The sequence below is a fragment of the Chenopodium album genome, chromosome 23 (genome assembly GCF_948465745.1).
Source record: "Chenopodium album chromosome 23, dcCheAlbu1.1, whole genome shotgun sequence".
Classification (NCBI taxonomy): Eukaryota; Viridiplantae; Streptophyta; class Magnoliopsida; order Caryophyllales; family Amaranthaceae; genus Chenopodium; species Chenopodium album.
In genome coordinates this window covers 36112360-36126595 of record NC_137856.1, presented here as the reverse complement: position 1 = coordinate 36126595, position 14236 = coordinate 36112360, and the positions used below count along the sequence as shown (strand labels likewise).

Below are 14236 nucleotides of genomic sequence, written 5' to 3'. Positions count from 1 at the left end.
ATGCACCTGCTTCTTCCCTGCTAAACTGATACAGAAGTTGCTGTAAATGTGTCTTGAATTCTAGATAACATTAAGCAACGTGTTATTACAAAGGAATTACAGCATACAAGGCTCCTAGCGCCTATACTGCTAAAAACACCTAATTATACATTTACTGAAGGATATACTCTACAAATCTATTGAAAATATTGTGTACAAAGGCAAGTAATCTTACAGGTGCGTCCTGTTGGTGTTTGTGCTTCACGCAAAGCTTCAGGTATACACAGGTATTTGTTTGTGTCTATGTTGATTAATACATAGTCTATTGTTTTAGGTCAATATAGCTTTTAAATCAAAGCCCCCATTCATGATGCCACGACTCATCCTGAAACAAAGCCCTGTGAACGGAACCAGTTGAATTCCCCCGTTGCTCCCTACACTCTTCTTCATCACCAACACTACCATCTGAAGGGAATAAACATTTTTTTGCCCCACTTGGTGGGGTTTCACAGACCCGATCATAGTTTTCTCTATGCCGGTCTTTCCTCTTGGACCTACTAAAGGAATCTGATTTTGACCTGGACATTTTTGGCGGCTTAGGAGCCCACACTCTCTGCAAGTCTGGCATGGCTCTTCGTGAAAAAGAAGCAAACTTCAAAGCTCTTGTTCTCCTTTCTTGAGCTTCAACCAGTTTGCGATCATGATCTGTGCTACCAGTTTGAAATGAATCATCAGTAGAATTGGGTTCACTTCCTACTTTCCATGATTGACTGCTATCCTCACTGTTGAGTAGTGGATTAGGAGATTCATCATCATCACCATCATCAAACAATAATAGATCCATCTGATCATATATTCTATGTACAATATTCCCAAGGTTCTGCGAATACCTGGATATTCCACACAAATAATGTCATAAATTGAGGATCTAAACTTTGTTCCAGCAAAATAAACCAAAAAGAAATTAACATTGAGCTAATATTTTGGAATACAAAGGGCACCTGTAAGCTAGAAAATGAAGTTTTGGAAAACCAGTACCTAAAATTTTAAACAACCCAGAATTCAGTGCAACCAGCAAGTCTCCTCAACTACTAATTGCAGATTTATTGTCACAATTATTAGAATCATAAATTGACTCTGACATAAACAGGAACATGAAGGAGGATGTTCACTGAGGCTATACAATTCGTGAAAGGAATAGGGTATAAAGTATATCAAAGAGTGATCTAGACCTACTAAATCAATACACTTGATGATGAAAAGGGGTTACCATGAAAATTTGTAAACTGGGAGACAGAGAAAATGAACCGACCCAAGTGTCTAGTTGTCCTGATCGAAACCACTAAAGAAAAGGAGAATGGCTGCCCTGAAATTTCAGAAACAAAGTTGGAGAACTATGTGTGGAACGGAATCAGAACTTTCCTTAGCAGACACAAACCACTTCCTCTGACATCCTAGATTAACAAAATTAACATCCAAGATAGGATCCCATCATTCATGAAAACTTGGGAGGACTATATCTGCTGATCTTTATCCCTAACCACACTGATTTGAGCTAAAGGATGTTTCCTTAAACATACCAAAAAAGATCATTTTCTGGGAAAAATAAAGACATTCTCCAAAAGAGTCGACTGAAAGATGGAAGTAATACAGAATAACTAGAAGATGATATAGAGGTTGAAATGTGGAGAAACTAATGCACTTTGATACACTACACCATGCAATCTAGAGGTTGCTTGGAATGTGATGATTAGAGTGGAAACCACTTCGTAAAATAATTGGTTTTCAATGAACATCCATACTAGAAAATAAAAGTTGGAAACTACGCTTCCAAGTCTGCAGTGAAATTGAATATGCTGATTTGGTATTATAAAAACATGCTTTCATCTAATAAAATAAAATAAAATAATTCAGTCTATATCAGAGTGACAAGATGCCAACCACAATACAAAATAAATGTCATGGTTATACAAGCATTGCTGATTGCATTAGAAGTGTATATACCTGCTTTTGATGGTCCTGCCCACATAATCACTAAAGTCGAAGTCTCCAAAAAATCCATCCTCCATGTTACACTGAATAAACTCTAAAAGACAGCAGATCTGCTTAACAAATTTGTTCTTAGTAGAATCTCGTATACCAGCCACAATCTCTGATTGAAGTATCTCCATGCGAAACAAAATCTGCAGCTCATACCTAGACAATGCTTAAGGAACTACCATCACAAATCAATCAATATGTCACGACCAGTAATAAAGAAATAGTAAAATCATGACAAACATTTATTATTAGACAAAATAAGTTAATGGAAGAAAAGGATACTGTCTAATTCTATCTTCAGATGAGGTATATGATGAATGTGCATCTGTTGCTTTAGAGGATAGATCACCATCTTTGTGCTTTCCTGCTATATCTTTTGGATTGATTAGTAAGAGTTTGATGAGCTCACCAGCGACTAGTCCTCCATAACTGCTACCATCTGATTTTTCAAGGGAGGCTTGACTTTCTTCTTTTGTATTTGGTCCTATTTTCCCCCTAAGCCAATAAATGCATGAAGAAACAACCCGCTGTGCAAAAGCCACTAAGTCAACTCCTGATGCAATCCCATTTTGAATTCTCTGAGACAAATTACTAAAGAAAGCTTCAGCAGCTTCTTGCGAAGCTCCAGTTTGTTTTATTTGAGGTCCCATAACAGCGTGTTCTTTAGCCAGAGAAGGAAGCGGTTGTTGACTTTCTTGATGCAACTGACACAATCTATCCTCTGCTTTCTCCATAATTTTAGACTTGCATGGAAGTGATGAGCTATTTTTTGCAACCTGTTTTATCCAACACTGCAAAAACTTTAACTTCTTTGAAGTATCACATTCCTTGGAAAAGTAAGCTCCCTCAAGTTCCATCTCACAGGGTCGAGAAGCTGCTTTGCAGAAAGAGCCCCAGGAGAGATCCTTGTATCTGTGGGGATGCATTCTGTGCTTTCTTCTACTCTCACTTTTACGTGTCCCACTCACAGAATCCATACTCAAGTCAATTCCAACAATTTTATCTCCTTTCTCTGAACTACCGTGTCCAAGGTTTAGCTCACTTACACCATTTTGAGCTCCGCATATGTCAATACTATCTTTCAGAATAAAAAGAAAAGCCGAATTAATAGTAAAAGGTTTGAGAACACCCATGGTTATGATGCCCTTGGCATTTGACAAATGCAACAATGCCCAGTAACCTTTCCTATATAGAAAGCTTAAGAGAATCTGCCAGAGAGGTGGTGATTTTCTCTTCATAAACCTACCTGTTCCTTCTAAAAGCAGGTCAAGAACTCTGTCAGCAAAGAACTCACTAGATGACTTCTCTTTCTTTTTATTTAAATCTATGGATAACTCATCAACTAGTACCACATCAGAAATTTGCTCATCCATTGTTACAAGCTCGCCATCTCTACAGAGAGATTTTACATCAATCTTCACCACCCCATCACCAAAACTCTCCCAAATTCCACAGGATTGTTGAGAAAGTTCTTCAGCTTTTTCATACCCCTCAGAGATTGAAAGACCGTGAAGCCTACGCCCACGTAACATTTTAAGATCAAGCAGTTGGAGATCACAATACTTGCATTCCATAGGTTTCCCACTCACATCCAATATCTCAAGATTCAATTGCCCACAAACTTTCTTACATTTATCATTCAATTTAGGATAAGTAGATGAAACACCAATCATCGGATAAATTAAGCCAAACGAAACAAGAGCAGAACCCAAGACAATAGAATCACTAGAACATAAACCCCAACCTAAACTCTTTACACCATTTTGAAAAAATCCCACTACTCTGCTATATTCACCAAGTTTATCTTTTTCAACATCGTTTCCGCCATCATTATTACAGTTCACATCTACCCAGCTGAAATGAATATCCCTACTAGCAAAAGCATCTCTCACATGCCCAAAAACCCCTCTAAATTTATCACAAAAAACACCACAATCATTCACAACATCATCAACACCCATAAAATCAACCAAATCCTTATTTGATCTACAAACAGGTGAGAACAATACAACCAAATTCGACCTAACAGTCCCTAACAAATCAAAATCATTAGAACAATCAGAAAAATCCCAACCATAATCATGAATTACCTGCGCAATCGAGCTCGATAAATGCGTACCCCTCGAACCCGACCCAGAAATCGACGCATCCACCAAATTACAAGCCAAATCAAGGGTCTGAGAAAGTAAATTTAGGGTTTCATCGGGTAGATTGAATGAGAGAGAATTAGGGTTATACAATGAAATTGGGATGTTGGGAAGAGAAGATGACGATTTGAGAGGTGAAAGAGAGGAGAAGAAGAGCTTGAAGGAGGAGAGAGAAAGAGAAAGAGGGGAAAAAGAGAGAAGAGTTTTTGCAGAAGTGAGGATTGAAGTGAGGTAAGAATTAGGGTTTTGAAGGTGAAGAAGAGGGTTGAGATCGATTAAGAGGACGATTCTTTGGGTTTTAGAGTAGTTGATTGGATTGATGCCGGCCATTTTCGGCCGGAAATTCGCCGGAAATTGAAGGTTTTAGGGTTAAAATGGAGAAGAATTGGGGATGAAATTGGGGATTTTGGAGGAGAGAGAAAGAGGGGATGAAGAAGAAAGGGAGGAGGGAAATGAAAGTTGAAATTTGAGGGTTTAGGCGGGAAATCAACGAATAAGATGCCAAAATTGTTGAATAAATATGGTCACGTGGATAAGGCACAAGTTGTGATTGATAATTTGAAACGACTGGTCCAATAATCCAATTTGAACAAATGAGGGTGGGTTTTTAAGATCAGACCTTGTTATTTTGAGATGTTTTGAAATCTACTTCGTACGAAGTATTATGTTTTACTTTGCTAAGTCCTGTTATGCTAACTCAATCTGCTTTGTTGACACCTGTTCTGCCTTACTAAATTTTGCTCTAACTGTCAAGAAATTTAAAAGAAGATGACCTAATTTGGTCAAGATTTCATTTATTTACAAAATAGTCATTTTGAGGAACTAAGGGCCCGTTCACATTTATTTAACTGAATTGATTGTATCCGAACTGAACTGAATTGAGTTGAAATGAATAATTTATGAGAGACGGACATTAAGAGCTGAACTGAACTGAACTGATTAGAGTTGAACTGAACTGATTAGAGCTGAACTGAATTGAACTAATTAAAATTAAATAAATGTGAACAGGCCCTAATTCCTGTAACACTGAACAAGTAACTATGCCCACATTTTTTTTTCAAGAAAAGTAACCCTAGTCACATTATATGATTAACCACATATAAAAACTTGTGTTAACAAAGTACGTATTTTTATTCCGTATAATAAACTTAGGTCAATGGTTAGGGAAATTTTTTTGATTAAATCTCATTCTTTATTGATTTCTTAATATTAGGAGGAGATTGGTTACACCTTACACTAATATATTTTTTCAGTTTGATATTTTTAAGTTGCAAATTTAGATAAGTCAAACAAGATTTTATGTTTTAGGGCTTGTTCATATTCACTGATCTGAGCTGAACTGAACTGATTGGAGCTGAACTGAACTGAATTGAGCTCAAATTAATATTTTATGAGAAAAGGAAATTAGAAGCTAAACTGAACTGAACTAATTGGAGCTGTACTGAACTGAACTGATTAGAGCTGAACTGATATGAAATTAAGTAAATGTGAACAGGCCCTTAGTTACCAATTTTTACAACTTTACTCAACTACTCGTAATCTATTTAGTTTTGTTTTTGTAAAGAACACATAGTTAAAAACCGTGTAGAGACTAGAGAGTATAGAGTTATTGTGCTAAAAACAAATGAAGTAAACAAGACTTGTTCTCAATACTTTTATACGAAGTATATGATTAACTTAAGTTCATTTGAAGTTTCTAACCAATTAAATTAGTTAGCATTCTCATATTATGGAGTATTTTGAATCAATGTAAATTTTCTCCAACAACTTTCAACACAATTTTGTGACTCTACATCTTTACATCATACACGGAGTACGTAATATCTGGCCAAGAATAAAAAAAAAAAAAAAAAGAAAGAAAGAAAAAAAAAACGTGATATATAATATGGATCATGGAGATTCTCATGTTTAATGCAATGCACCTATGCTGCTATGCACGACATCAGTCTTTGATAGAATATGTAAATAATCAATTAATCATACGAATATCTGGGTTACTCCAATAATCAGAATCATTTACATATTGTATGATTTTATGTAATCCCATAAAATCCGGAAGATTATGTTATTTATGTACTTGTTATCATGTTTTACTTGTTATCAGGTTGATTTATATAATTTCTGTTGAACTAACCTGGTAACCTTGTGTTTCTTTTTGAACTCGTAGTCTTCATTTCAGCTCAAGTATCCATGAACGAGTCTGACATTTTGATACTTGCTGAGTTTGGGCACGTAACATGTACGCAGAAGTACTGCTCTAGTTACTGCCAATTACTGACCATTTAGATCACAATGTACTGCTTAATTTAATGTGTTGTTAATGACTGACAAATGATTATAGGATCTTCTTGCAGGCCAGGTAAGCTCTTTTAATCGTCAAAGTTTGGTGCTAATCAAATTAAGTAATCCTGTCGTATCTTAAGCAATCTGATGCTAATTAAATAAGTGCATAATTCACTGAACATATGTATAAAAAGATGGTAGTACTGAGTTATTCTGTCAACTCTCTCAAAACCAAAGGTAATCATCCTATTTTTTTATTTTTCATGATAATCTTGTGTTCTTGTTCATGCTTTGATTTAAACATTATAGCTTTATATGTGCTGATTCTGTATATATGTTAATGCAGGGAAAAGGTTGCTGAAGCATACTCAATGCAGAATCTGTGGACTCTATTTTGTGGGCAATCTGATTGCGAAAGAAACAATTCCGAGCTTTGTAATCCTCAGTTTGTGTTAGTTACTCATCCTTCTTCATGTGTCAACCATGCTTCTCTTGTTTGTTTTAATATACTGCTTATAGCAATCCTGTTATATAACTTCATTTGTAAATTTCTTTCCAAGAAACTCGAGCTACCAGCTCGTAACAGGCAACAGTTCTCTGTCCTGAAGATACTGTCAGCTGTTCTCAATGGCTGTCTTGGACTTGTTTATATCGGGTTTGGCATTTGGGTTTTGGAGAAAAAGTCGAAAATTGATCACTCTATTTCACCAATTCATGGGTGGACTGTATTTTTCTTTCATGGAGTTACATGGTTTTTGGTGGGACTAACAACAAGCCTCAAAGCAGAGCTTTTCCCAACAGCCAGAATGCGACTATTGTCCATTTTGGCTTTCCTCTATGTTGGGATTTTCTGTTTTCTAACTCTTATTGCTGCTGCAGTAAACCATGAAATAGCAGCGAAGGGGGTGTTAGACATTATATCTTTTGTAGGAGGGTGTTTGCTCTTGTTAAGTACTTACAAGGGGTACACACCTCCGGATGTAGAGGAGAATGACAGCAGTAAATTTGGTTTAGCTGCCCAAGTTACTCCGTTTTCCAACAGTAGGTTGTTCAGTAAAATGTCATTCTGTTGGTTGAACCCTTTGATGAAATTGGGTAGGAAGAAGATTCTCGAGGAAGATGACTTACCCAAATTACGGGACATAGACATGGCAGGATCTTGTTACTTGCAGTTTATGGAACAGATGAATAGACATAAGCAGGCTAAATCACCATCAGAATCCACAATGTTTTGGTCAATTGTTGCATGCTACTGGAGGGAGATGCTGATGTCAGGGTTATTCGCGCTTCTGAAGATACTTGCAATGTCAGCTGGACCTCTTTTCCTTGATTTCTTCATCCTGGTTGCTGAGGGTAAACAAGCATTCAGACACGAAGGTTATGTATTGGCGATTTCACTCTTCCTTACAAAGATCTTGGAATCTTTGTCACAGAGGCAATGGTTCTTCCAAAGTAGATTGACCGGTCTCAAAGTGAGGTCCATGCTCACAGCAGCTATATACAGGAAGCAACTACGCGTATCAAATGTTGCTAGGAGGATGCATTCTGGTGGTAAGATAATGAATTATGTAACTGTTGATGCTTGTAGGATTGGGGAATTCCCTTTTTGGCTACATCAAACTTGGACAACAGGCCTCCAGATTTGCTTGGCATTAATTATCCTGATCCATTCAGTCAAACTTGCAACCATTGCATCATTAGTAGTGATTATTTTAACCGTGATTTGCAACATTCCCCTAGCCAAATTACAGCATAAGTTTCAAAGCAAGTTGATGGTTGCTCAAGATGAGAGGCTAAAGGCTAGCTCGGAAGCTCTTGTGAACATAAAGGTGCTAAAAATGTATGCTTGGGAGAGTCACTTCAAAAACGTAGTCGAGTCATTGAGGAAAGTAGAAAATAGATATTTATCACCAGTGTTGACACAAAAAGCATTCAATACTTTTCTCTTCTGGATATCTCCTATATTGGTGTCTTCTGCTACATTTGGTGCATGTTATTTACTCCGAATCCCTCTACATGCCAGTAACATATTCACATTTGTTGCAACCTTGCGACTTGTGCAAGAGCCCATCAGAGTTATCCCTGATATAATAACTGTAGTGATTAATGCAAGACTTTCGTTTGCCCGAATTGTCAAGTTTTTAGCAGAGCCAGAGATTCAGAACGACAATGTCAGGAAGAGTAATATGACCAGCACAAGCCATGGCATACTAATAAAGTCAGCTAATTTTTCATGGGAAATGAATTCATCTAAGAGGACACTCAGAAACATAAATCAAGACGTCCGTTCGGGTGAAAAGGTGGCTATATGTGGAGAGGTTGGCTCAGGAAAATCAACATTGCTAGCAGCTATTCTTGGAGAAGTACCATACATAGATGGAAATGTAAGCTTCTTCAGCAACCCTTAAATCATTGTATCATTTTATATATGTAGTATAGGATTGTTTTTTTTTTTTTTTTTTAAATTTTTTTTTTCTTTTTCTTCTTTCAGATCACCTTGATTTAGGCCTATTGATAGTACAGCAGGTCAGCAGGTGATTTATTGGAAAATTTTACTAAATATTTCTCCTTACACAGGTAGAAGTTTTTGGTAGGATCGCTTATGTTTCCCAGACAGCTTGGATTCAAACAGGGACAATACGCGATAACATTCTTTTTGGAACTGACATGGATGACTTCAGATACCAGATGACTCTTGGCAGGTGTTCATTGGTAAAAGACCTTGAACTTCTTCCTTATGGTGACTTGACCGAAATAGGGGAAAGAGGAATTAATCTAAGCGGGGGCCAGAAGCAACGGATTCAACTTGCTCGTGCATTGTACCAAGATGCTGACATATATCTTTTGGATGATCCATTCAGTGCTGTTGATGCACACACTGCAACTAATCTCTTCAATGTAACTTCTTGATCTTTACCTTTCAACTTTCTTCGTTTCCTTAATTTACATATATTCATGTAACATCTGAACTTTTTATGCTGCGATAGGATTATATTATGGAAGCTCTTTCTGAAAAGACCGTCTTGCTTGTGACACACCAAGTTGATTTTCTTCCTGCATTTCATTGCTGTTTGGTGAGTTCTTCAGTTGTATGATGCTTGTGGAACATTCCATCTTATGATGCATTTGAAAAAAAAAAACAAAGGCTGTAGCAGAGAAATACTGATGCTTTGTGAAGATTAAATGATGAAACACCTTTGTCCTCGTGCCATGGCTTTGCATCCAACCCTATGGACCTTCATAGTTATATACAATATTTGTGTATATAGTTTCTGCAATCATTAATAACAGGTAGTTGTATTGTTTGCAGCTGATGTCAGATGGGGAAGTTCTTCGTGCAGGCTCGTATCATGAGTTATTAGAATCAAGTCAGGAATTTGTGAACCTTGTAAATGCGCACAAAGAGACTGCTGGTACTGAAACACTTGCTGAAGTCAGCTCATCTGAAAGACACAGTTGTTCTGCAAAAGAGATTAAAAGACCGAACATTGAGAAGAATGAGAACCACTGTCAAGCATTAAAAGGGGGTCAGTTGATCAAGCAAGAAGAAAGAGAAGTTGGAGATACCGGTTTCAAGCCATATGCTATATACTTAAATCAGAACAAAGGCTGGCTGTACTTTTCTATTGTTGCTCTTGCTCATCTCGCCTTTTTGACCGGCCAGATATCACAGAATGCATGGATGGCCTATGGTGTAGATAAACCACATATCAGCAAATCAAAATTGATTGTGGTTTACATCATCATTGGATTCTGCATGACATTATTTTTACTCATTAGATCAGCTGCAGTGGTTACATTAGGGATGGAATCATCAAAGTCAATATTTTCAAAGCTGACAAACTCTTTATTTCGAGCTCCAGTTTCTTTCTATGACTCTACACCTCTGGGAAGGATACTAAGTCGGGTAAGTATAAAGCTCTTACAAGTTACACAACATTAATCCACATTGAACTAACATGTCACATTACTCACATATGCTACGTTCCCCTGTTCTGTAAACCCTGCAGATTTCATCTGATCTGTGTATCATCGATGTTGATATCCCTGTCGCTTTCCGGATAGCTTTTGGAACTACTACCACGGCATATGCTACTTTAGGAGTTTTGACCTTCATTACTTGGCAGGTCTTGTTTGTCATTGTACCAGTGATTTACATGGTTATACGGTTACAAGTAAGTATTGAAAGATATTCCGTCATTGAACTTTCCCTTCAACAAATACATGCTGTCACTTTATATAGCTTACGCAGACAACAGACATGATTGTCATACATTGCTTTCCAAAACACACATACTACTGATCACTGCAGCTTTCACATTATCGTAAATAAAATTGAAAGTAGATTTTTGAAACCAGCCTGCACCTGCACCATATTTTGGGCTGCAGTGCTGCACTGCACTTTCAGGAGAAACCATGGTTGCAGATTCTTGCACTATATCTTTGTATAATAAGGCAGATTCCTCTTGGTCTCTTGATTTGGTAAAGTGCATCAGTAAAAATGTCATTCTGAAGTATAAAGTGTTTTTTTTGTTTTTGTTTTTTTTTGGTGTGAAACTAATTGCTAATTATAACACCTAACTAGTCTCTGAAACATATCAACAGCGTTACTACTTTGCTGCTGCAAAAGAATTGATGAGACTGAATGGTACAACCAAGTCCATGATCGCAAACCATTTAGCTGAATCTGCAGCTGGAGCTGTGACTATCAGAGCTTTTAAGGAGGAAGATCGTTTCTTTGCTAAAAATCTTGAACTAATTGATATAAATGCAAGTCCGTTATTCCACAATTTTGCAGCTAGTGAGTGGCTGATTCAAAGGATTGAAACTCTTGGAGCTACTGTTCTTGCAACTGCAGCACTGTGTATGGTTTTGCTTCCTCGAGGGACTTTAAGCTCAGGTGAGATCAGATTCTGTCACAAATTTTGCTTCAATTAACATAGACAAGATGGACAAATGACTTTCTCAGTAAACTTTTTTTTTTCTTTTTTTTTTTTTTTTTTGGAGAGATTCTCAGTAAACTTCTGTGAGGTAATTTTCCTATATACAAATATTAATGCAGGGTTCATTGGAATGGCACTATCATATGGGCTCACATTAAATGTAGGTATGGTTATCTCAAATCAATATCAATGCACTTTGGCTAACCATATTATTTCCGTGGAGAGGCTTAATCAATACATGGATATACAAAGCGAAGCTCCAAAAATAATCGAAGTTAATCGCCCTCCACAAAATTGGCCACTGGTTGGTAAAGTTGAGATATGCAATTTGCAGGTGAATATATATATGTATCTATTTTGATTTGGCAGTTTGCAAAGATGGGGAGACACTAAAAAATTCTATGGTCAATGCAGATAAGATATAGGCCAGACACACCACTGGTTCTTCAAGGAATCAGTTGCACATTTGAAGGGGGCAATAAAATTGGTATTGTTGGTAGGACTGGCAGTGGGAAGACTACGCTAATAGGAGCATTGTTTCGCCTAGTAGAGCCAGTAGAAGGGAAGATTACAGTTGACGGTGTTGATATATGTTCAATAGGACTTCACGATCTAAGGTCACGTTTTGGGATTATCCCTCAAGATCCTACTCTCTTTAATGGTACCATACGATTTAATTTGGATCCGTTAAGTCAGCATAATGATGAAGATATCTGGGAGGTATGGTTTCTCTTTCTGTAATACATATTTTACATTCTACATAATGCTAGAATGCTATATATCATGCATTGTTAAAAAAATAAAAAAAAAAAATAAAAAAATAAAAAAAGAGCTTACTTTACTGTGTTTTTGAGAAGGTGCTTGGCAAATGTCAGCTGAAAGATGCAGTCAAGGAGAAAAACCAGGGTCTTGATTCTTTAGGTAAGTCCTTCAGTCTTTCAGAGCACAAATAACCAGTCTTCTACCATTTTGTTAGAGAAGACCTAGCAGAAAAATTATTCCACACCAAAAATGTGATTTATTGATTTTTGCACTACATTTTTCACCATCAGTTATAGAGGATGGGTCAAATTGGAGCATGGGACAACGACAACTGTTCTGTCTAGGGCGTGCTTTGCTGAGAAAAAGCAAGGTATTAGTGCTAGATGAAGCAACTGCATCCATTGATAACGCAACTGATATGATCCTGCAGAAAACGATAAGAGCTGAGTTTTCGGATTCCACTGTGATCACTGTAGCCCACAGGATACCGACAGTTATGGACTGCACAAAGATCCTTGCCATGAGTGATGGTAAGTGTTTTGTTTTTAACATTTCTTATATGTTTAAGTCAGCTCAACTTTCAACACGTAAAAACCAAACTCAGTTCACAGCCACCTTCCTGTAGACCTGGTAATGTTATTTGGATATGCAGCTGAGAGCAGAATTCAGATAAAAGAAAGCCATAACTAAAAATTTATATCAGCAGGATGAGATAATGTTAAAAGTTACACTGTACCTCTTGCAGGAAAATTAGTGGAGTATGATGAGCCAATGAAGCTAATGAAGAACGACAACTCATTATTTGGCCAGCTTGTCAAGGAATATTGGTCTCATATTCATTCGGCTGATCAGTCACACTGAGTAAATTGCATTTAGCACACCAAGATGTAGAATTAAACTAGATATTGTAGTTCTTGAAAGCATGTAAATTTTGATTGATCCAAAAACTATTTATCACAAGAAACGATAGAATATTTAGTGTTTTGTCAAGTTGTGGGCAACATTATGTTCAATGCAAGAGATATGCAGAATTTCAGACATGTACTAAGTTCTACTGGTTCCACTAGTACAACTTTACAAGTGTAACCATAAAGAGCAAATTAATACCTTAAACGTGGTTCGACAACCTAATGAACATGTATGCATGCCAGCATTTCTATACCATTAAACAACTCCATATCCAGAGTCCAAGTACAGCATTCTCAATATCCTCTCTACTCAGTGCATACCTCAATCTCTTCTTCATATCTTCTTCAAGATTGCCTGATCCACTCTTAAAATATCTGCACAACAAATGCAACTACCAGGTCTATAGATTATAGAGTAATATTATTACAATCGTAAGCTCAAGATACAAATAGTAACAACATCTAGCTTAAGGACACCATGAGATCAGATGACATGAAAAGGGAAGCCACAAAGCAGCAAAATGAAGGTGCTATGAACCGGTATTTTAGCATGAAGATTAAGGGAAGAAGAAGAAAAAGATAATTGCAATTGATTTAAGACAGAAAAAAGAGGTAATTAAATATGTAATAATAACAATAATGATGTATACAATCTTTTGAAAGGCTTGTTCTTCCAATGTACAAAAGCAAACTAAATGAAACTCTTAATAATAATGAATTATCATGATTTCTTTCTCTTATCTCCTCTATTTATTCTGTTTCTCTTTTTCCCTTTCTCTAACAAGCTCCCTTTCTTCCTCTTCGAGCTAATCCTAGCTAACATCCTATGATTCTTAAAGAACCCCTCCCCAACAGTTCAGTTTATTGCAGAAGGTTCCTCTCATATCAATTTTCCTAGTTGCATTATTTTGCTCTCAACTCTCAATGTTCTAATGTCACAATTCTTTCCAGAATTTTCCAAGAAATTCAAATTGGTGGAGTCCATTGTAGAACGGATGCTACATAGGCCAATCAAACTCATAGGACAAATCGCCGAAATATACAAATATTACATAGAATAATGGCTTCTACACAGCCAAGCAATCAAAGACACACACTCTTAACACCATACCACAACTTATGAGCCTGGATTCAATACACCACACTTCTTATCAACAAACTTATCCTGTTGTCC

The 14236-nt window shown here is 36.8% G+C and overlaps 2 protein-coding genes across 2 annotated transcripts; one reads left to right on the top strand and one right to left on the bottom strand.

Annotated features, from left to right (window-relative positions):
• Positions 1-58: 58 nt before the first annotated feature.
• On the bottom strand, positions 59-4629 carry LOC145608766 (uncharacterized). The gene is made up of 3 exons (XM_081664368.1): positions 2302-4629; positions 1984-2175; positions 59-869 (listed from the first exon to the last, which is right to left on the bottom strand). Exons 1-3 carry the CDS (start codon positions 4494-4496, stop codon positions 332-334), a joined length of 2925 nt encoding a protein of 974 aa, XP_081520494.1. The 5' UTR covers positions 4497-4629; the 3' UTR covers positions 59-331.
• Positions 4630-6820: 2191 nt separating this feature from the next.
• Positions 6821-13015, top strand: LOC145607766 (ABC transporter C family member 10-like). Its single transcript, XM_081663356.1, has 11 exons — positions 6821-8833; positions 9027-9347; positions 9437-9523; positions 9760-10356; positions 10460-10624; positions 11055-11349; positions 11512-11726; positions 11807-12112; positions 12250-12313; positions 12445-12684; positions 12900-13015. Exons 1-11 carry the CDS (start codon positions 6821-6823, stop codon positions 13013-13015), a joined length of 4419 nt encoding a protein of 1472 aa, XP_081519482.1.
• The last annotated feature ends 1221 nt before the right edge of the window (positions 13016-14236 follow it).